The sequence below is a fragment of the Malaclemys terrapin genome, chromosome 8, assembly GCF_027887155.1.
Source record: "Malaclemys terrapin pileata isolate rMalTer1 chromosome 8, rMalTer1.hap1, whole genome shotgun sequence".
Lineage (NCBI taxonomy): Eukaryota > Metazoa > Chordata > Testudines > Emydidae > Malaclemys > Malaclemys terrapin.
Window position 1 is genome coordinate 49,654,912 of NC_071512.1, and position 22,676 is coordinate 49,677,587.

At 45.6% G+C, this 22,676-nt stretch overlaps 2 protein-coding genes and 1 long non-coding RNA gene across 10 annotated transcripts in view; 2 read left to right on the forward strand and 1 right to left on the reverse strand.

Annotated features, from left to right (window-relative positions):
• ANKRD45 (ankyrin repeat domain 45) overlaps nucleotides 1–15,823 on the reverse strand; it is a 43,179-nt gene extending 27,356 nt beyond the window's left edge. For all 3 annotated transcript variants that reach the window (XM_054036840.1, XM_054036841.1, XM_054036839.1), the window contains exons 1-6: nucleotides 15,738–15,823; nucleotides 12,480–12,688; nucleotides 9,129–9,428; nucleotides 8,187–8,354; nucleotides 2,702–2,796; nucleotides 1,612–1,750 (exon numbers count right to left, since the gene is read on the reverse strand). In XM_054036840.1, coding sequence (XP_053892815.1) covers nucleotides 1,612–1,750; nucleotides 2,702–2,796; nucleotides 8,187–8,354; nucleotides 9,129–9,411 — 685 coding nt within the window. In that variant the 5' untranslated portion in view covers nucleotides 9,412–9,428; nucleotides 12,480–12,688; nucleotides 15,738–15,823. The remainder of the gene's footprint in view (nucleotides 1–1,611; nucleotides 1,751–2,701; nucleotides 2,797–8,186; nucleotides 8,355–9,128; nucleotides 9,429–12,479; nucleotides 12,689–15,737) is intronic.
• On the forward strand, nucleotides 908–6,981 carry LOC128841620 (uncharacterized). Of its 2 annotated transcripts, XR_008445893.1 has the most exons (4): nucleotides 908–1,360; nucleotides 2,720–2,830; nucleotides 4,321–4,373; nucleotides 6,895–6,925. It is a non-coding gene; the product is annotated as an uncharacterized LOC128841620 (long non-coding RNA). The 2 variants fall into 2 exon arrangements; XR_008445894.1 differs by lacking the exon at nucleotides 4,321–4,373 and having other exon boundaries at nucleotides 6,895–6,981.
• A 246-nt stretch (nucleotides 15,824–16,069) lies between the features above and the next one.
• KLHL20 (kelch like family member 20) overlaps nucleotides 16,070–22,676 on the forward strand; it is a 48,871-nt gene continuing 42,264 nt past the window's right edge. For all 5 annotated transcript variants that reach the window (XM_054036820.1, XM_054036822.1, XM_054036821.1 and 2 more), the window contains exons 1-2: nucleotides 16,070–16,175; nucleotides 19,540–19,605. In XM_054036820.1, the coding sequence (XP_053892795.1) occupies nucleotides 19,583–19,605 (23 nt within the window). In that variant the 5' untranslated portion in view covers nucleotides 16,070–16,175; nucleotides 19,540–19,582. The remainder of the gene's footprint in view (nucleotides 16,176–19,539; nucleotides 19,606–22,676) is intronic.

A 22,676-nucleotide genomic window follows, 5' to 3' on the forward strand; every position in this document is an offset into this window, starting at 1 on the left:
TGTTTGTTTGTTTGTTTGTTTGTTTGTTTGTTTAAAAGGAAGACAGTGATATTGCATTGGCAAATTCCCCATAGAAACAAAGAATGAAACAAAAGAATAATAAAGGCACCTCAACTTTTCCTCATTTATGTTGGACAGTCTTATAATAGGCATCCAGATATCCTCCAATCACACAAGCTGAAACTTGTTCCACTTTACTGCAGTTCTGTAACCATATGGGAACCAATCCTGTCTGTGTTCTGTGCACATCTAAAATTCCTGCTGCATGACCTGCCATGGGAGCAAGTTACCAGTGACCCAGGGCTGCGGTGGAAGGAGAGTGCAGGTCGGGGGGGAGAGAGCCCAGGGCTGGGGCGGCAGGAGGTGTGTGTGTGGGGCAATGGTGGGGGGGAATGAGGGAGCCCAAAGCTGGGGTGGCAGAGGGTGTGGGTGGGGGGGAAGAGCCCAGGGCTGGGGGAACAGGGGGGTCCGGCGAGGAGCCCAGGGCTGGGACGGGGGGCAGCCAACATTTTTTTTTGCTTGGGGCGGCAAAAAACCTGGAGCCGGCCCTGAAGGGAGTCCTAGCACAGCTGGCACGTGCAGAATGACTCCCTTAGAGCTTGCAGGGTCTCTTCCCCATCACTTGCTTCCCCACCCCTTCTGCTTTACAGTCTTCTCTGGCTTCATTCTCATGACGGAAGATGACTGGGAAAAGACTAACCAGGACGTGGGGACTGAGTGGGAAGATTAGGGCAGTTAAGGAACTCAGCTATTGAGGAAAGCAGAGCCTGTGGCCTGGGCTGGAGAGCAAGGGATTTGGATAGAGGAGAGAAGCAGGGAGTGGGAGCACTTAGGGAGGGCTCTGGTTGGAGGTAGTGATGAGTTGGAGGTGCTGGCCCTTGGGTTTTGTGTGGCTCCAAGGGGAGAATTTGGGTGGCAGGGGTCAAGAGGCTGGGTGACTGAGGGACTGCTGGGGTTTGGGAGCTACAGGGGAGTGGGAGGGCATACAAACCAGGGATAATTGGGCATGAGATACGTTTGGGCAAGGAAATCCAGGATTTCCCAAGGCAGTGGGAGGAAAAGAGCCCCCTGCATCCTTAGGAGGTTCCCTGGCCTCTGGTGTGTCCTTCTCACATTCCTAACTCAACAGCGAATAACTCTTCGGATTCATTCCTCCACATCGCAGGTTCCCATCTCTCCACCCGCATTCCGTTATGGCACCTTTCTGCCTGGAGTCTGAGCACCTTCTGTACCCACAAGGACGGAGGTGTTCATCCATCCCTCCCCACCTTCCAGTCAGCAGGGGTGGAGACCAGCACAAAGCTACCCTAAAGGACTAGAGAATTGGGCCCATAATCTTTCCGCCACAGCACACCCTCAGGTAATCTTGTCCTAGAAATACCATATACTATGTTGTGTAGGGCAACACACATGTGCCATTTTAATTTATATGGTCACTCAAGAGCCCACCCTGTATTCAGTGGCTATGACTATTTGAATTTATTTTTCAATAATTTATTAATGTATATTAATTATTGTAAATTATTATTATTATTATATACAGATATTGATAATCATATAACAGATTCATCCTGCCCGTCAGGCTCTGAGCTCTGTAGCCCCAATACTCACGGGGCGTGGCCAGCTTTGTGAAGATGGGAAGCATGATATCTTCCAGCTGCTGCTTCTGATCCAGGAAATCTTGTCTGGTGGGCTCCTTGGCGTTCTCAAGCCAATCACATTTTACACGACAGGCGCTGAGAGACATGTTCTGTAGAAGAGACAAGGGACATTAACCTTTAGAAGGTGACCTCCAAAAATTAATTACTTCGTTTTAGATGAGGTTACGAGTGGCACCTCTCGTTCAATCAGAAGACCAGATAGCAACCCAGGGTCAAACTGCCCGTATGATCTCTTACATGCCTGCCTCTGCCAGCCACAAAAGAGAGGATGCAACATTGGCTTTCTTGAACTGAAACTGGCCTCTCCTGTTAGGAGTTACAAATAAGGCACATAGATTAAGTTTATATCAGTTAATTGAAGAGAGCGGTATGGTGTAGTGATCAGAGCACAGGACTGGGAGCCAGGAGCTCCCAAGATATCATCCAGAACCGGATACTCACTCTTCCTGTGCCTCTGGGTTCAGGAGAACTGGGTGCGACTCCCTTCAGAGCCCATAAATGCTGTTGGGCTACAGGAGATGCTGCAAAGCAACACAAGGTGCCGAGCGATCCAGCGCTAAGAGTGCAGTGAAAGGGCTAGTGCAGGAGGGAGGAGCGTAGGCTCCATTCTCCCTGTGTAACCTTGGAATAACCACTTCACCTCTCCGCGGGTCGCTTTCCCCATCTGTAAATGGGGATAACACTCACCTCGCACAGGATCTATAAGACTTCATTCATATGTGCAAAGCATTTGGGCTCAGATCCTCAAAGGGATTTAGGTGTCCAACTCCCATTGAAATCCATGGGAGTTAGACACGCAAATTCCTTTGCAATCTGAGCCTTTGTGTTTATCCAGCACCTTCTCCAACAGGCTATCAAAGTACTATCATTCATACGCTGATCTGCTCCCCATTGCAAGCACTACTGAGTGTAGTCTCCTCCCCTCTTATTCTGCAAAGAGTGGTGTGAGCAGAAAACATATCCCCACATGGAATCAAGAAGGCAGTTCTAAACTTTATTGCGAATAGGTCAGTTCTCCTGATAAGAGCTCAGCACTGTACCTTGTCTTCCTTGTTCAGCCTTCCCTGCACCTTCTCTGGGTCTGCAATCGTTGCCTGGATGTGGGCGATGAACGTCCGCAGAGCTTGCTTAGCTTCTGCGAAACAGGACACACACGATGAAGAGACAAGGTTAGTCATGGGGAAGTACTCACAGAACGAGGCAGGGGCTTATAGAGAGACAGACTGCTACACAAAAGGAACCAGCCTTGTGTCCCATGTTGATCCAGACTGCTTTAAGGCTATTTAGGTACTAATTATTTGCCCTTCCTTGGAAGACCTTGGGGTTTATAAATATTAACGAATGGAACCTCATCATACTCCTGAGAGGTGGATAAGTCTATTGTCCTATTTTACAGATTGGGAAACTAGGCACAACAGGACAGATCCTCAGTTGGTGTAAATCACTGCCTTCAATGCCAATTTATGCCAGCTAAGGATCTAGAAATGATGGGCCTGCTCCTGTGAGGTGGTGGGTGCCCCTCGTTCCCCTGGACTTCAAGGGAAGTCCCAAGAGCTCAGCCTCCCACAGGGTCACACCTACACTAAGGATCATCTTTGTAGGCTGCAAACCTGAGGGGTCAGTCATTGGCAAAACTGTGTATATTAGAAAGAGCACAATGCAGAGCACTGCCCTGACCAAGTCATTGGGGGGCCAGACTGTGAACCCCTGACTCACAACAGAGCAGTTACTCACAGGAGGAGCTGTGACTTCAATGGGACTAGTTGTGTGCACAAGGGGTTCACAACCACTCAATGACACCAGGTTTCTCATGTTACCTAGTTCCATAAATATAACTGGCTGTACTAGAACAGCGTCCTTAGCAAGTCACACATCTGTATTAATAATAGTTTGCACTTATATCGCTCCTTTCATCTGTGGATTTCAAAGCACTGTACAAAACGGGTCAATATTATCTCCATTTTACCAATGGGGAACTGAGTCACAGAGCGGCTAAATCAGTTACAGAGCTGGGATTAGAAGTCAATCTTTCTAACTCCCCCTTCCCCACTCTAGCTGCTAGACCATGTTAGGCTGCTTATATCTTTAACTTCTTATGGTGCCCACTGAAAAAAGCTTTGAGATCCTTATGACATCACAATATCTTTCTTGAAAGCAAACGCCACTGGCTGATGATGTCACCAGCCAACAACTTCTCTGGCACTCAGGACTGGAGCTTGGTCCCAAGCCACGAAACGCCAGGGTGGAGTGGTTCATTTGCTTAAAATCCATCCAAGGCACTACAGTATGAACTCTAAAGGCTATTTGCTGCTGGATCTCTGGCTGCAGTTGGTACATGCTGACGATCAAGTCACTGGAGACCTTTCCTCTTAAAAAAACAAGACAATGTTTGTCCGAGGTGTCTCCCTAGTCTTTCCTATCTGGATTGCCTTCTTGTTCCAAGACAGCCTCTGCCATTGTGATCGCCCAAGCTGGGTCAGAGTTGGATGGGAAATTCTTCCAGAGGATCTGGAGCAACTGCAGCTTGGAACTCCACTTCAATCTAACTGCCTGCCCTACCCTCTGGACCAACTGTCTCACTGCTTTACTCACCTGGAAATAGCCAAAGGATGCTTCGAGGTTTTGTATGTCAGCTGCAAAATTACACTTTTCTTCCTAGGGGGCTTATGTGTACGCTGTCTATGGAGCAAATTGAGAAGACCGCAGAAGAAGGTAAATGATGTAAATGAGCAAGGTAGGAACGGTGCAGATTAGATTAGAGCATGGGACTGGAAACTGACTAACTCTGCTACTGATTCACTGGGTGGCCTTGGGCAAGTCACTTAAGCCTAACTTTTCAAAGGTGTCTGCTAATTTTGGGTGCCTCCATTTTGAGGCGCCATTGAAGACACCAAGGCCAAGAGGTTCAGAAATAGGAGACTAAAGCTAAGTCCATATTTGGGCACCTCAGAAAGTGGCCTGATTGTCAATAATACCGAGCACTCAAGATCTCCCATTGATGGTACCCATCTCTCCAGGGGCTCTGCTGTGTGCTTGTCACTTTGGGAAGTCAGACCACTTATTTAGGTGTTGAAATATCCTGTGTTGGCCACAGGCGGTTGTCAGCTTTAGAGTTTTGTGCCATGATACAGCTAGAGGCTATGAACAGCTAGAGTCAAGGCACTTAAATGTGGGAAATAGCAACCAGCCCAGGATAGCACCCACCGCTTTGGCTTGGATCATCCCTGAGACTTGAGTCCCATTTCCTGGAGGAGGTGGGAGCCCTCTGGGTATGGCCAGAGATCTAGGGAAAGCCCACCCTTATGCTATTACTATTATTTGTATTAGAGTAGCACTTATGGACCCCAGTAAAGGATCAGGGTCCCATGGTGGTCGGTGCTGTACAGACAGTAGTAAAACAAAAATAGTCCCTGCCCCAGAGAGCTTACAGTGTCGGTTAGTGGTTCTCAATCTTTCTCTTTCTGAGGCCCCCCAGAATGCTATAAAGACTCCACAACCCACCTGTGCCACAACAACTGTTTTTCTGCATCTAAAAGCTAGGGCCAGCGTTAAGGGGTAACAAGAAGGGCAATTGCCTGGGGCCCTATGCCACAGGGGGCACTGGGAAGCTAAGTTGCTCAGGCTTCGGCTTCAGCCCCTGGTGGTAGAGCTCGGGACCCCAGGCTGCAGTCCTGCATGGCGGGGCTTTGGCTTTCTGTCCTGGGCCCTAGCAAGTCTAGCACTGGCCATGCTTGGCAGACCCCCTGAAACCTGCCCATGGCCCCCAGGGGACTCCTGGTTGAGAACCACTGGATTAGGGTTACCGAATGGTGCTCTCTGAATCCAAAGAGGTAAGGAAAGGAGCAGCGGAGAGGTGAGAGGGGGTAACACTCCAAACATTCGGTGATCATCAAACAGTCGATGCCTGGGGCCTTGCTGCTGCAAACACTGAGCTTTCCAAATTAATCCAAGTCCAAGGATTTGCTCCGGCTCACCCACGTGGCAGGGCTGCCTATGTACTCAGAGCACACACGCCCTCAGTAAGGCAACATACTTGCACCTGGGCTTTCAGATGGAGTCAGATCTTGGCCCAAGTCCGCCAAGTATTTTAGCTCCTAACTTCCACTGAAATCAATGGAAATTAGGAGCCTAGATACCTTTGAGGACCTGGGCCCTGGTGCTTTTGGGGCAGAGTGCTGTATGTCAATGGGACTATTCACAAAGCAAGGTACAGCTCAGCGTAAGTGCATCAGGAAGTGGCCCTTACAGCTCAGTCCTGCTCACACCGATGAAAAGAGGAGTTTTGCCGTTGACATCAGCAGGCCCAGGATTAGACCCTTTGTCAGCAGTCTCTAGAAGATGCTTAAGAAACATGACTTGTTGATCATTTAAAACGCTCTGGCTCCCTCTTCAGCACTGTTCCAAGAGACTGGAAACCTCTCCATGATCCATTAAAGAGGAAAGGGCTGATTTTAAAGGGACAGGTCAACTGGGCCTCATCGTTTTAAACTGAATTGCTATTCTGAGGACTGAACCTAACAGCAAAGGACTCTGTAGCATGGGCTCGCTCAAGAATTTCTCTCATGCACCATGAACATAACATAGGAACAGCCAGACTGGCTCAGATTTGTGATCATCTAGCCCAGTGTCCTGTCTCTAGCAAAACCAGACACTTCCGAGAAAAGGGCAAGAAACCCCCTATAGGCAGATGTAGGGGTGGTCTGCCCCCAGGAAGGTCTCATCCTAGTCCCTAAGAGTTAGAGATTGATTTAAGCCCTAAAATGGGCAACGGAGACATTTGAAAGTACTGTAACAGCCAGGATAGAACCCAGTGGGAGCCTTAGCAAGTGGATGGGAGGATAAGTCTGAAGTTTTCTTATAACGACCTGCAGAAAGTAAATCTCTGGAGAACAACAGACTGGACCAGATCCCCAGCCTGGTGTAAATCAGCATACCTCCATTGAAGTCCATGGGCCAGATCCCCCACTAGGGTAACAAAGAGTAGTTCTGCGCAAGTCCATGGGCCAGATCCCCCGCTAGGGTAACGAAGAGTAGTTCTGCGCAAGTCCATGGGCCAGATCCCCAGGCTGGTGTAAATCAGCATAGCTCCACTGAAGTCAGTGGAGGTGACTTACACCGTCTGAAGATCTGGCCTGCAGACTCTTGAATTGGTAAGTAAGAAATCCAGGCTGATGGCTTTTGGCTCTCGATGAAAAGAATTACTGTCACAATGTCATCTGCTTTGTCTTTCCAGGTGTCCGTGGAGACCTCTTCTGCTTTTGTCACGACAGAATTTCATGCTGAGTGCACCTGCAACGTGGACAAAATGCTCTGCAGGCTGGTGGCAAACACGTCTATCATGATGAAATACCTAAAGGATGTATGCCACCATCATAGGAATAAAGCCAGGCACCAGAACTTAAGTAAGAAGAGGAAGGAAGAAGAAATTAAGGATGAAGAGATCTTCCCTATTTGTCCATCCTGCCACAGCTCCAGCATGGATACCATAATGCAGGAAGTATAAGGGAAAGGACTCCTCCTTGGACAACAATCATATTTTTGTGCTCTAATAATTGTTTATCCATATTCTTTGCTACGATGTTGCGAAGACAGGAGAGTGGGAAGGACAAGGATAGAGCCAATCTGAAGTCTATGTCTGTTTGTCTGAACGTTTATCTAACTATGACAGTTTGAGAGTTGAATGCTGTCGATGTTCCCATGGACAAGGTGGGGAAGGAGGAGGGGAGAAAGAGGGACTATTAAAAAAAAATCTTTCAGAAGCGTGGTGACGGCAGTTTGAATTTGGAACGTCAGTAAAATAACGTTGTACTAGGCTGAAAGAAGCCCCAGTTCTCTCCTGTGATCTAGTTGCTTTGAGCCACTCCCTCAATGCAAGGCAGCTGGAAAGCTGCCTTATTCCAGATAGTTGGGGACTCCTCTAGCCAAAGGTGAATCCCCATATGGCATGGAACCAGAATAAGTGCTGTACATCAGCTCCTCCAGCACAGTGGGCATGGCCAAGGAACGGGGGCATGACTGGAGAACCACTGTGTCCAGCAACCCCTGGCTGCTAGAATGGCCCCTTAGGGCTGTAGGTGCTGGGTCACACCAGAGGCCAAACTGCTCCCTGACCACTCTGCATGTCAGGGAGCTACATGGACAGGGTAAACCAGCTTTGTCCCTTTTCCTCTGGTCCTGCACTGAGCATCGCTTAGCAGGACCAGAGAATCTCAGCCTGATGCTTTACATTTCTGCTATCCAGGACTTTCCTTAGGGCATGGGCACCAAGGATCCACTCACAGAGTTACTGGTGCAGCTCTCACCTTAGGAGCTGCATTTGTTGTTGGATCAATCACCTTACAGGTCAGGCCTAGAGTAGTATTTAAAATTCATTTGACCTACAGACATGGGGGTCAGATCTTCAGCTGGTGTAAATCAGCATAGTTTCATTCACTCCAATGGAGCTCTGATGGATTTTCACCAGCTGAGGCTCTAACCCATGGTGATCACAACCTCCCCTGTGTAGCTGGGCATTACCAGTCTCACCTGCCCAGTCCAGGAATTCGACGCAGTCTGTCTGTGCATAACGGTTGGCTATATCTCGGGCCTTTTCACCCCGGAAGTTCGTCGCTAGAATATCAGCTTCCAGTTCTACCAGAGTTTTCAAAGTCTCCAGCTGGCCCCAGGCCGCAGCACAGTGGAGGAGTGTGTAACCTGGGGGATGACAGCGAAGTCATCAGAACCAAAGGGAGAGGTATCTTGCTGGGGGTCAAATGCCAGCTAATAATACTTTGCATTTTCAGAGCAACTTTCTTCCCAAAGTGCTAAGTACATGTGAAACCCCCTGTAATGCAGCCGCCACTGGAGGGGAGGTCAGCAACTAACCAGTGCTGCACAGCATAGTGAGGGCAGGGAGAAAATTGTGGCCAAGGGCAATCCTCAGACAAAATCTACAGGGAAGGAGCCAGCCATGGAGGGGAGGGGAAAGGCATGTGGAGTCTGGAATCAGTGGTACGACAGAGGAAAGGGAAGTTTTGCAGCAAGTGGGTTAGAGAATTTAGGTTGCAGGAAGTGAGAGGTGAGCAAGCAGCTGGGACAACAGAACAGAAAGATCAATTTCTAACAGTGGATAATTTCAGGAAGGGAACAGAGGAGAGGCCAAGATAGGGGGAGTGAGTGAGCATGGAGAGGAGGTGAGTATAAAGCCACATGGGAATCTAGGGTCAGATCCAAAGCCTAGTGAAGTCAATGGAAAGGCTCCCTTTACTTTGGTGGTGCTTGGATCAAGCTTCACAGAAGCAGAGTGGAGAGTGGAAGGAGTAAATGAATGTGAATGTGAATTCAGAGAAGTCAGGATAAGCTTGAAGGAGCAGAAGGGCTGATCCTGCACCAATGAAGTCAATGCGTTGGCTTGGATGGGAACTGTGTCATGGCCGGAGTGAGCAGGTGTGGGGCCCAATCCATTGCCCACTGCCGTCAGCAGCATACCTCTGGCTGTTTTATCCTTCATGTCCACTCCGTATTTTGCCAGTGCTCTGATGACTGCACTCTGTCCGGCCATGCTGGTTGTATATAGTAGGTCTCTCCCTACGATGTCCTTTTCCATGAGAAGTTGCATGGCCTTTTCACCATCAGGGTCTTCTGGGTCGGCAAAAATCTGCTGCACACCCTCCACATCTCCAGTGAGAGCAGGCCTCAGGAGAGGGTTAGAATACTCTGGCTCCTTAGGCTCCCCTGTATCTGCTGGCTGTGTTGCTTCTACTAGCTCCATTGTCTCTAGAGCAATGTCTGCCAAAAAAGGAGGAACAGTATGGAATCCTTTAAAGCAGCTGATTGGTTTTGTGGTTTGCCCGTATATATATTCATCAGGATTGTAACCTGGGTCTTTTCTGAAATAGAATGGGGCACATCCAATATTCACCAATGACCCTCCCTGATATGAATGTATTCTTTTTATTTACAGTGTGGCCAACTCTCATTATTTTATTGTGGGTCTTGTGATTTTTCTTAAAGCCCCAGCTGTTGGAACCATGATATTGCATGAGAATCTCAACTTTCATTTAAAAAACAAAGTACACTTCGTGCCTTGTGGCTGCAGAGTACAGCTGGAAAATGTCAACCCTAATGACTCAAACCCCAGAAGGCAAAAACCAAGAACCCAACATTTACTATTTTTTTTTTAAATCTCATTATTTTAAAGCCAATTTTGTGATTTGTGTGAGTCAGACTCATGAGTTTTGAACTTTGGGGCTGGCAATACTGATTTTACATTGTTACCAATGCGCATGCCAGTTTTGCAGAATGTAGTGTTTAAAAGGGCTTGCCACCTAACTCAGGCAGAGCAGATCAAATTAACTAGCGACCACATTAAGTGCAGATCATTATGATAAATTAAGACAGATTTTCATGAGTTTATACATCATGCAGAGCTTGGTATGAGCAAGACAATGAACTTTTTTTGAACTCAGTAGCCCTTACATAAAGATTTCAAATGTGATTTTTCTGCCCAGTGTCAATTTATTTCCATTACTGTAGTGTATATTCATCCCATTACTGGCTCCTCCTGCTGGCTAAAGTGAAACATAGCAATTCGCAGTTTTACTTTTTACTGGGCTGCTGGAGAAGGATAATTATTTTGGTATTGGAGATCATGGGCTCCTATTCTCTTGCAGCTGTTAGGGAGTCTGCAAGACTAATTATTAGAGTAGACCACTGAAAGTTGGGATTGCTGGGTTCTAGACCTTGCTTTGTCACTTATTAGCAATGGGCTTGCTCCATCACCCATTGAAATCAATGGAAAAACTCCCATTGATTTCAGTAGACGTATGAGGCCCTGTATGACCTCAGAAAAGTCACATAACTTCTCCATGTGTTGGTTTCACCACTGGTAAACTGGGGATAATAATGTAAATTTACAAGGTTGTTGTGAGGCAATTAATTACAGCCCGAGGAAGCTAGCAACAGTGATATTGGTTGGGGGATAGGGACATAGTTTTTAATCCCATTGAAATTGGGCACACTATGTGTTTTGTATGTATATGGACTGTCAATTAATTGTAGTTAACACAAGCGATTAAGACAAAACACATTAACTAAATTAAAAAATAGTGATTAATCACAGTTTTAATCACACTGTTAAACAATGATGGAATACCTATTTAAATTTATTATAAATATTTTGGATGTTTTTCTACATTTTCAAATATTTTGATTTTGATTACAACATGGAATACAAAATGTACAGTGCTCACTTTATATTATTTTTTATTACAAATATTTGCACAGTAAAAAAAATAATGATCCAAAGCAGTGCAGACCAATGCACCTTCATTTGCATCATCTGAGTCAGATGCCACCAACAGAAATTAACACATTTCTTTTAATCATCAGCATGGAAGCATGTCCTCTGGAACGGAGGTACAAGCATGAAGGGGCATACAAATGTTTAGCATCTGGCACGGAAATATCTTGCAACGCCGGCTACAACAGTGCCATGCGAACGTCTGTTCTTACTTTCAGGTGGCATTATAATAAGAAGCAGGCAGCATTATCTCCTGTCAATGTAAACAAATTTGTTTGTCTTACCAATTGACTGAAGAAGAAGTGGACTTTTGTTTTTAAGTGCAGTTATGTAAAAAAAAAAAAAAAAATCTACATTTGTAAGTTGCACTTTCTCGATAAAGAGAGTGCAGTACAACACTTGTATGAAGTGAATTGAAAAATACTTTTTCTTTTATCTTTTTTACATGGCAAATATTTGTAATCAAATAATATAAAGTGAGCACTGTACACTTTGTATTCTATGTTGTAACTGAAATCAATATTTGAAAACGTAGAAAAACATCCAAAAATATTTATAATATATTTAAATTAGTATTCTATTATTAACAGTGTGTTTAAAACTGTGATTAATTGCAAATATTTTTATCTCATGATTAATTGCAATTATTTTTTTAATCATTTGACAGCCGTAACATACATATATATATATATATATATATTTGTATAGCCATTATTTATTTTCATTTGATCACAAAAGCACTTATCCACAGATTTAAAATACACAGACACTTAGAGATTAAGGAACAAAAACACAGGGGACTTGAATATCTATGTACTCCATAAGAGAGGGACTTTCTAGGGACAGTTTGGTATGTATTTTCCCAGGATCAGGGCCTAACTCAGTTAATTCAGGACAGAGGATTACGCGGTGCCCCAGTGAAGTCAGTGGGGCTCTGCACAGGAGAAAGGGTCCATACCTGGAAATTGCATCAGGCCCAACGTCATTTAAGCTGACAGGAACCATTTTGTTTCTGTTTTCTCATGAGAGGGCAAATACATTCTTACTGTGAGGCTACTTCTCTCTCCAGCCCATGGGAAAGTGCCATTTTCACAAACATTTAAGAAGAAAAGCCATGTTAGAGAGGATTTGTCATAGAAGGACCTGATCCTGACTGGTGCTGGGTGCCCCAGACTCACTGATCCCAGTGGGAGCTGCAGGTACCATACTCACACAGTTTTCAGGGTAACATAGGACAAAGGGCCAGCTGCCAAGGGGAAGCCCCCTGCACAGTGGCATCGAAGCTCACAAGACAGGGGCCCGCTGCACTGGATTCGTGCATGTAACTTCATTGTTCTCTGCTCAAATGCTTCTTAGTGGCTCCCAACTGGACTCAGGCTGCTGTGGGACAACAAGCACCACACCTGCCACATCCCACAGCTCCCTAGTGCAGATTCTCAGGATCAGGCCCTAAATGACCACACTGAACAAGACACAATTAGGGCCCCATGGCCCCTCTAGGGCTCACACAAACCTGTGCACAGTGGGGATGTCCTCACCTCCAAGTCCCAAGAAAGCTATTCCTGGCCCTGCCTGGCCAACACCAATGCAGACAGCTTCTGCTGTTGCTATAGCAACAGTTCTCTGTGTGCCACCGTCACTCTCCTCCGGATTCCAGGGAAGGTTGACATCATGGAATGGCCCCGCCCAGCCAGCTGGGGGACAAGGCCTGCTGCCAAGAGTTCCGGGGTGCACAATGCCACTGAGTCTGGAAATGAGAGGGAAATCACTGGTGAATATGGCTGGAGGAATCATCAAAGCCTTCTGATGCCAGCCTGCATCTCCTGACACTGTAATTTTTAGGGAAGGGATTTAAAAGCCATTTGCAAACCCTTGGTATCATGTCAGTGAGCTGTCTTTAAAATTCTTCTCAGGTCAGTGACGTCTCTGGGAGTCACACAAGATTTTGGACCAGACTGTGCATAGCCACTAAGCAGCGACCTGACTGCAAGTGAATGGAAGTCTTTCCACTGTGCCTGGCCCTAGAACAAGAAAAGGGATATGCAGTGTGGTTGTGGTGTGCTGCCATTCCTTTTCCTGAGTCAAGGAGGATGAGGTAATATCTTTTATTGGACCAACTTCTGTTCTCAACCAGAGAAGTTGGTCCAATAAAAGATACTACCTCACTCACTTGTCTCAAGAAAAGGAATGGCAGCACACCACATAGCAACCTGCCACCTGATTGGGAATGGACAGTAATGAGCAATGGATGCAAGGGATCCAGCCCCAACACAGTGTGGCCCCAATCCTGGGTGGGTTGTACCTGCCCCAACAGATACCTGAGGGATCTTTTTTTTTAAACATTTTGACACTACTTGCATAGCTTTTCATGCCAATAAAGTCTCCTTGAATTGAACTGAAGTTAACTTTAGTGGACTTTGGCTCGGACCCAGGTGAGCAAGAGGGTTGTAGGACACATGAAGTTTCTCTCCTTTTGCCCCTTCCCACAGTGTCTGGGTGCAATCACAATCCCTACAGCACACAGACTGCTCCCTCCCACTACCCACTTGATACGCAAAACATGCCAAAAGTAATGATGGGGAGGAGAGGACGGGGAGTAGCGTTGGCTGATGGCAAAAAAAAAAAAACACACCACAGTTTCCTCAGGATAGTGCAGCATCTGCACACTGGGGGCTTCCAGAGCAACTTCTGTGGCGGAGCAGAACTCACCCTAGGCAGAGTGATATATAAATGTCACAATCAAACCTCCCACAAGGTTTGCCACAAGGACTCGTCGTTTTTTTCCCCCAAGAGACTGTAACGCATCAAAAAGGAAGGGAGTTGAATCCACTCCGTTTATTTAAGAAATTAAGGAGATGCTGAGTTTGCTATGCAATTCTAACAAGATAGCACTTTGCATTCTTAGGATGCCTCATCAGGGGATCACAAAGCACTATGCAAACATTGATTAAACCTCACAACCATCCCACTACCAAGACAAAATTGCTACACTGGGGATGAGTCATAAGATTGTGATGCTACCTTAGCACCTGGAGATGCAAAGGAATAATGTTTCACAGATCCCAAAAGTGAGTTCAGGACCCATAGGAACCTGTAATTGCAGGACGCCTTGTGAAAAGCTATATAATCCTGACAATAATTGGGTGACAGTCTTTCCTGTGAGATCATGTTATACTAGCTCCATTTTACAGGCTGGGGAAACCGAGGCACAAAGCAATTTAATGACTTGCCCAAGACCATACAGCAAATCAGGGCTCTGAACCAGGAACAGAATCCAGGAATCCTGACTCCCAGTTTCCTGCTCTAATCTCCAGGAAATTCTGTTTATTCACATCAATGCACAGTGAATTCCCAGAGCCTAGTGAAACTGATATAATAATTGATAATCACTCATTGAGGTGATAAGGGCCGAATGATCTGCCCCACATTTGTTTTGAAATGGGTTGTCATGCTTAGGAAGGAGCAGAAGTCTTTGCAGAATCAGAGTCCAGTTGAAGTACACTGAGATGAGGTCTTGCAACTGCTCTTCTTTCATTTTTGACCCAGCACAAATCTGCTATTCTCTCATCAGTGTTATTGCCTGGTGTGGAGAAGGGAATTGTCTTGAGTCATTCTGAGTATCTTGAGTTATTCTGATAGGCAAAGAATAAAAAACACAACACACTTGTTGCAGAGGTTGCAATTTGTAGGGTACTTTGATATTCTTTGGGAGGAATGGTGCTCTAGAAATGTAAAATATTATTAGTTCAGGTTTACTTAGGCTGCTGGATTGTGCTGGAATGTTGGACTAAGTCCTGAGTTCTATACCTGGCTCTATCACTAACTCACTGTGTGATCATGGGCCAGTCACGTAAATTGTCCATGCCTCCATTTCCTCATCCGCAAAATGGGGATAATAATTCTTACCTAGCAAACAGGAAGAAATCCCACCTATCCCCAAAATTTCCAGGGTCCTCCCACTTTAAATAAGTGAAAATGTGCCAAGCTTCATAATTATGGATCCTAATGTAGCCTGAACATGCCTACACATTTTGAATGTTTAAAAAAATATGTGACCCTGCATTTTATTATTCTGAATTCTTGTCATCAGGAGTGCTGAGTCATTAAGCCACATTTGGTGACATTTTGCACTGTGGGTTGGTGGCACTTTACCGTGATGTGGCTATGCTTTGCCCCAACATGGTGATGCTTCATTGGAATGTTTCTCCACAACAGTTCGCTGTGATGCTTTATCAGGACACAGTGACACTTCACCGTGATGTGGTGATACTTTGCTATGATGCTTTCCTGTGGCCTGGTGATGCTCTGTTATGGCATTATGACCCTTTGGTGTGACTATTTCTCCATGACACACTCCCATGATGGAGGGATGCATTGCTGTGAGGTGAACGCTTCTCCAGGACACTATGATACTTGGTGGTGACCCATTGCCATGATACAGTGACACTTTACAATGACCTCTTATCATGACACTTTGCCATGACACAGTGAAACTTGACAGTGACCCATTACCATGCCACTTGGTGGTAACTGTAGCCACGATGCTTTGCCATGACACAGTGAGACTTAGCGGTGACCTATTACCATGACACTTTTCCGTAACACTTGGAGGTGACCCATTACTATAATACTTGGTGGTGACTGTTGCCATGACACAGTGACACTTGACTGTAGGGTTGCCATTTCAAAAAATAAGGGACTGGTTTTTTAGCACTCTCACCCCACTGATCCTCCCAACATTATGATAATCAATAAATAAAATAATAATAATTAATAATATAATAAGCAGTACTCACCTACATTCGCGTGGGGGTATTTCTTGCTGCTTTTTGCAGCACTCAGTAACTCCCGATCTTGTTCAGAGATGAAAAAATAAAGGACATCCTTGCTAACCACCTTATTTGTCGGTGACCCACTGCCAGGAGGCTTTACATGACACTTCATGGTGGTGCCGTGATAACTCAGGGCGATACTAGCGCAGTCCGCTGCCATGACGGCCAGGTGTTTGCCTTCAGCCTGGTCCCGCCATTGGGCCCCCGACCCCCCATCCCCGGGGGAGGAAAGGGGGCGGGCCGGTTTGAGCCCGGAACGGCGGTGTCCGCGGCTGCGGTTCCGGGGGAAGGCTGGGGAGAACGGACCGCGTCCTGCTGGCGGAGCCGACGGGCGGAGGGGGCTGGTTACTCGCTGTTCCGGGACCCGCAGCAGCAGCACCCGCAGGCACAGACCCCGCGCCCGTGAGTGACAGGGCGAGGGTCCGGGTCCCTCCTCCGCCGGCTACAGCCTCCCAGGCGGTGGCTCCTTCAGGGGAAGACTGCCCCCCCCCCCGTTCGAGCGAGGGGGTCAGGCCTCCGCAAGGGACGGCGGGGGGCCGGGCCTAGGGGCTGGGACTTGGTGGGGAGGGAGTGCCGGGGATGACGGGGCGAGGTGCAGGGTCGGGGCTGGGGGAGGATGGGGGAGGAGCAGGGTGCCTGGGGTGCAGGGTCGGGGCTGGGGGCAGGGGAGGGGCTTTCCATCTTCAATTGTAATCCCTTAAAATTCCCAAAGCATCCGTTTGCCGACCCCTCCTCCCCCCGCTTGGACTGGTTGGGAATAGACAGTGGGTCACGCTGGAGCCTTGCCTGTGTCTCGAGGGTACTGATGGTATCTGAGTGCACCTCCCATCCTGGGCTCATCATACTGCCTTGCAAATGTGAACAAATTATCCAGCATCACGGTGAGATGAATACCTGATTTTGGGGAGAGTCTCAGAGGCACAGATGGTAGTTAGGGGGCTCATTCACATTGGAAGTCAATACATTTAAGTTCTTAACTGCTGTTTGTGCCTTTGAAATTCCCTCCCCTTCCCCAGTGTTACAGATGGGGAAAAAGAGGCATAGAGATTTAAACCTTCTTATTGATGAAGTATGAGGAGTGATGATGCACCTAGGGGCCTGATCCAGTATTCTTTTGGAGGCTGGGGGATGCAGGGAATAATGTTGTTTAAGTTGCTTTTCTATATTTCAACAACATTATTTGCTAGTTCTCTTTCTGACTTCTTTTCGTTTCATGTCACGTCTTATGCATGACATCATGCAAAAGGAACGTCTCGTATCAGTAGGTGATAGAAAACCAGCTATGTTTATCCATGAAAGCAGCAGTATATATCTGCTATACAGCTATATCTGTGTATATCCTGGAGCTGGGGCCACTATGAGAGAGAAAAGAACACTATTAATTGAATGGAACAACAAATGGGACTAAGTATTACTTGGTGTTACTATCCCAGTGAGGACATTAAATCAGGGACATTGTAGCAAAATTGTACAGAAATTTATTTTCTTGATTTTAATGATATTTTGAGGGGATTAATTCTGACATAAACACAAAAGGACTGTGAAGAACATAGCCTCAGTTTACTGTACAAAATGCCTGCAGCATACTGTGAACATCTTCTATTCACATTCCTGTAAAAGGTGTAGACATGCCCATTCATCTAAATGTATACAGGTGATTCGTGACATCCAGTACTGTTAATCTTGTAGTGGAATGATCTTTATAATTCTCTGAAGCCCCTTCATGCATGTGAAAAGTGTTTCACACGTTGCATTAGAGTTGCATGTGCTCAACACCCACCAGGAATAGGTTCCAAATGACTTATTAGTCACATTTATTAGCAAATAATAAATAGGTACTGATAATTTGAGAAGCCTGCAAAACTAAAGATAGCAAATCTAAACATCATCTTGATTAATCAACAACCTCATTAGGGCAAAATATTACATTTTCCCTATGCGTTCATAATATATCATGTTGATGGAATATACGTATGATTGTTTCTTGATCTGACCATACAAGGTTTTTATAAATTAGGCTGCAAAAACAATATGTAAAGCTAAACCTTTAATATATACAGGAGTTAGGGAATTATTATTATGCCCATTTTACATATAAAGAGCTGAGGCACAGGTTGGTCATAAAGGAAATCTGTGACAGAGCGGAGAATTGCGTCCAGATCTCCTGAGTTCCTGTCTGTTGCCTTAACCACAAGACTATCCTTTTGAAGCTTTTTTCATATGCTGAGGATGTCTTCTCTTGTAGATGGTATAATTTACTGCTTTCCAGTCTCCTAGCAATGTTGTGCATCTTGATTGTTTGTGAAGTGCTCTTTGATTCTTGAATAGGTGCTATGGAATTCGAAAGTACTGTTATACTGCTCTGGCTTCTTGAGTTCAAATGTTAAAGGCTGTTATGAAACACCACAATACAGAGGGAGTATTTGGTGTTTCCGTAAAGTTATATTTAGTTTATATATTGGCTTGATGTTCCTATTTTAAAAGAAACATGAACATTGCACTTCTTTTTTGTACCTACTATAGATTTTTTTTTTTTACCTACTAAGATTGAAAAGCAAGTTGTCAGCCTCCACTCCAAACCCCGCTTTGCCTCCTGCATTTATAAGGGTGTTAAATATATTTAAAAGTGTTTTTAATTTATAAGGGGGGGTCACACTCAGAGGCTTGCTATGTGAGAGTGGTCACCAGTACAAAAGTTTGAGAACCACTGGTTTAAAGGAAGCTGTATCAGAAAGCGGAATTTCATTATATTAGTCATTTTTTAAAATAATCTAGTTGACAAGTGTTCCTGTAAAAAGAGGGTGTATTCAGCATTAGAATTGGAAGTCTGAGGAGTACAAAGTATGTAACTGTTGCTTCTACTAAAAAGTAAATATACATTTAATAGAATTGGAAAGTGAGTTACAGTATCATGCAACTTCATCTATTTATTCTGTGGATATGTGGCTTTGTTAGCATTCCTCTTACCTCTGGGACATACAGTTGTCCAGACCCTAACCTGATCTTATACCAAATACTGACCCTAGGTCAGTGCTGTACTGTTTAATGGGTGCCATCTTTTTCTCGTAAGTATGTGAAGTATAAATATTTTCTGGCAGTTTTTTGGAAGTGTGAGAGAAACATCCCATTCCCCACCCCCCAGTGTCCTAGATAACCTTTCCTTCCTTGATAAAATTGTTTAGTGTGTCCAGCGTAGTATGCAGATTATTGAGCGCATGATGGGTGTCACATTTGTCTACACCATCACTGTGCTAAATGTATTAAACTCATTATTTGTAAGGTTGTTAACTTTTCTTCTGTCTTAGGCCTTGTCTTCACTTACCGGCGGGTCCGGCGGCACGCCATCGATGTTCTGGGATCGATTTATCGCGTCTGGTTAAGAAGCGATAAATCGATCCCGGATCGATCCCGGAAGTGCTCACAGTCGGCGCCGGTACTCCAGCTCGCCGAGAGGAGTACGCGGCATCGATGGGGGGAGACTTCCTGCCGCGTCTGGACCGCGGTAAGTTCGGACTAAGGTACTTCGAATTCAGCTACGTTATTAACGTAGCTGAATTTGCGTACCTTAGTCCGATTTGGGGACTTAGTGGGGACCAGGCCTTATTCTCTGTAACCCAGCCATTGTTTAGCGAGATTGTGAATTTTGCAGCTGAATAAGGGCTTCTAATCATACTATTTGGGTATGATTAGTTATTGTTTGTATCATGGTGAAGAGCTAAAATAGGACATACTTTCACTTTTTTCATCCTTTTTTTTCACCCCTTAGGTCAGGTCTTGAAGTGTAAGGTGCAGGCTTCTCTTCACGGTGCATGGACGGAAAGCCAATGCGCAGGTAAGGTGCAGAACAAGAAATGATTCTTCTCTGATCAAAACCTGACAATTGATATTGAGTTGATTTTGTAAGTAGCTAGCCCATAACATGTTTATTTGAGGTGTGTATTGTAGAACTAACAATATTTATTTTAAGGGGCAAAACTAAACATCTGTTAACATGAATATGCTGTTAGAGAAAGGAAGTATAGAAGATATGTGTTGCCATAATCATCCATTTTAAAATAGTTCACTGTGTTGCTTAAAAAATGTACTTTGGACCACTTATTTTATGGTGTGATTATACCAATATTTCCTCATGAACCATCTAGCAGTATTTCTTAAACCTAATCATGCTCCTGATGTGCGTTAATGTGACCTTTACTGTAGACTCCAGTTCTCTACAGGCTGAGGGGATTTGTCTCTTATTTGTGGATACTAATTGCATCTACTGTAATGGGCTGTGGACACATCTGCAATCTCTTCCTGTGTAATGCTGACATCAGCTATGGTGTCTCTGTCCTGTAAAGGAAAGACGTATTGTGTTGTTAAAAAGGGACATTGACCAGCCTGTTTGACATGAATTGTATCTGCCCATTTTGATGATTTTAATAATGAGTGTGCCATAGTTATGCTCTATAGCAGATAAATATATGTATTTTTAAACAGGCTGCCTACGAAAGGCCTATCTGTGTTTGCATGGTTGAGAATCACTTTTCAAAGGTATTGGACAGCCAAGACTCATGAATATCACCTAGCCTGTTATGCTGGTTGTGTCCCTGAGGTCAAAGTATCTGTTGTAAGTGGGGAAAACTTATTAGATGCACGCTGGTAATCACATAAACATTACAGGAGGAAAAGAGGTGGGATTTTAGCATAAGCCACTTTGTAGAGGGATATTAATTACTGCATTTGCAGAAACGAGTACTAACATAAACTTGGTTGTGTAACAGGGTGGTAGGAATTGCATTGTTTATTAGCTCAGTAATGTCATTCTACAAACCCTTATTGAGTTAAATGAATCCCTCAACAACCAGAAAAAGATTATCTATGCTACTGCTTCAGTTACGCTAATAAATACAGCCTGGGACGTGACACAGGTGTCATTGTATCATTCAGCATTTTTCTGAGACAAGGAGACTGATTTAGGATGTGAGGGGACACAGTTGGCTTTCTACTGTGAGTTTTTTTCCTCAGAGGATGGACTGAATAATCTACCAGATATTTCCATCTTGATCTTCTGCAGTGGGAGCAGTTTAAACATTTTTTAGCAACCATAAGCCCACATCTATTCTATTCAGGTTCTTGTACTGCCCTCATCACTGTAGTACCTGAATGCTTTGCCTAAGAGCATAAAGCAGTGTGAATAGCATTTGCTATGTGTGGCCTCCCCCCCCCCCCCCCTTTTTGTGTGTGTGTGTGCGCGCGCAAGGGAAAAAAATGTGAGTTTTTTTTAATTTGTTTCTGCATTTATTTTGGCTGCTGTGCTGTATGACAAGGAATGGAAAGTGTTGAGGTTTGAGGTTGTTTTTCGATCCTGTGGAAGTTCATTTCTCAGCCTTGTCTGTGCAGGAAACAGAGCTAAGTTTACCCTGGCAATGAACAGCTCCATTGTGCCTGAGCAGCAGATTTGTCTATCCTGGTCCTAATCCTGGAACATTAGACAAAATTTTTTAGATATACTGGGTCCAGATCCTCTAGCACCTTGAGGAGGACAGAGATCTTGAATTTGACTCAGTGTCCTATAGGAAGCTAGTGGAGAGAGCAGATGACAGTTGTGATGTGCTAATGCTAACTTGTGTTGTTGAGGTGTTTGTGCTGTGTACTAACTGGAGTTTCCTAAGAGCTGACAGCTTCATGCCCAAGTATATTGCATTGCTGTAGTCCAGCTAGAAGCTGACAATGGCATGGATCTTTTTTTGTGGTGGGGGGGACTCCTAATCTTTTGCATATCTCTGGGAGCTCTGTGTGGGCCATGAGGTTCCTGTTTAGTTTGTTATTCTATTGCTTATTTGCTTCCAAAATGTATTTCAAACAAATCTTGCTATGAAATCAAGTTTGTACTATTGGGGAAGCATTTATTTTTATCCTTAATCAGTGCTCTACAGACGTAGTAGCACCTTGCGTGATGGTCTTGTCAGAGCTCACAAGCAAAGTGGGGTTGGGCTGGGTCATTACTTGGATAGATGATTATGTTGGGTCTGGTTTCAGAGTAGCAGCCGTGTTGGTCTGTATCCACAAAAAGAACAGGAGTACTTGTGGCACCTTAGAGACTAAGGCCTTGGCTACACTTGTGCGTTATAGCACAATAAAGCCGTCAAGAGCGCTCTACCTCACTCCCCGTCCACACTGGCCAGGCACGTAGAACGCTCTGACTCTGCAGCTGGAGCGTTCCTGGTACTCCACCTCCCCGAGAGGAATAACATTTGTTGCGCTCTCGCTGGAGCGCGGCAGCGCCAGTGTGGACACCTAATACTCTCTGATTGGCCTCCGGAAGTGTCCCACAATGCCTGTTCTAGCCACTCTGGTCATCGCTTTTGAACTCTTTTCCCCTGTCCTCAGGTGACCAAGCATCAGACCCACCCTTTAAATTCCCTGGGAATTTTGAAAATCCCCTTCCTGTTTGCTCAGTCAGGCGTGGAGTGCTCTCAGCGCATCTTTCCAGGAGGCTGTGCGTCCACAAGCCAGTATGGAGCAATGGCGAGGTGCTGGATCTCATCAGTGTTTGTGGGGAGGAAGCAGTGCAGTCCCAGCTGCGCTCCAGCCGTAGGAATTACAATACCTTCGGGCACATTTCAAGGGCCATGATGGACAGAGGCCATGACCGGGATGCGGTGCAGTGTCGGGTTAAAGTAAAGGAGCTGCAGAATGCCTACCGGAAAGCCCACGAGGCAAACAGCCGCTCCGGTGCTGCCCCCGCGACCTGCAAATTCTACAAAGAGCTGGACGCGATACTTGGGGGCGATCCCACCTCCACTGCAACGACCACCATGGACACTTCCGAGCCCAGCACAGCAAGGGTGGGGGGGAGGAGGAGGAGGAGGAAAGCACGAGCGATGGTGCTGAGGCGGGGAGAGACACCCCGGAGTCCCT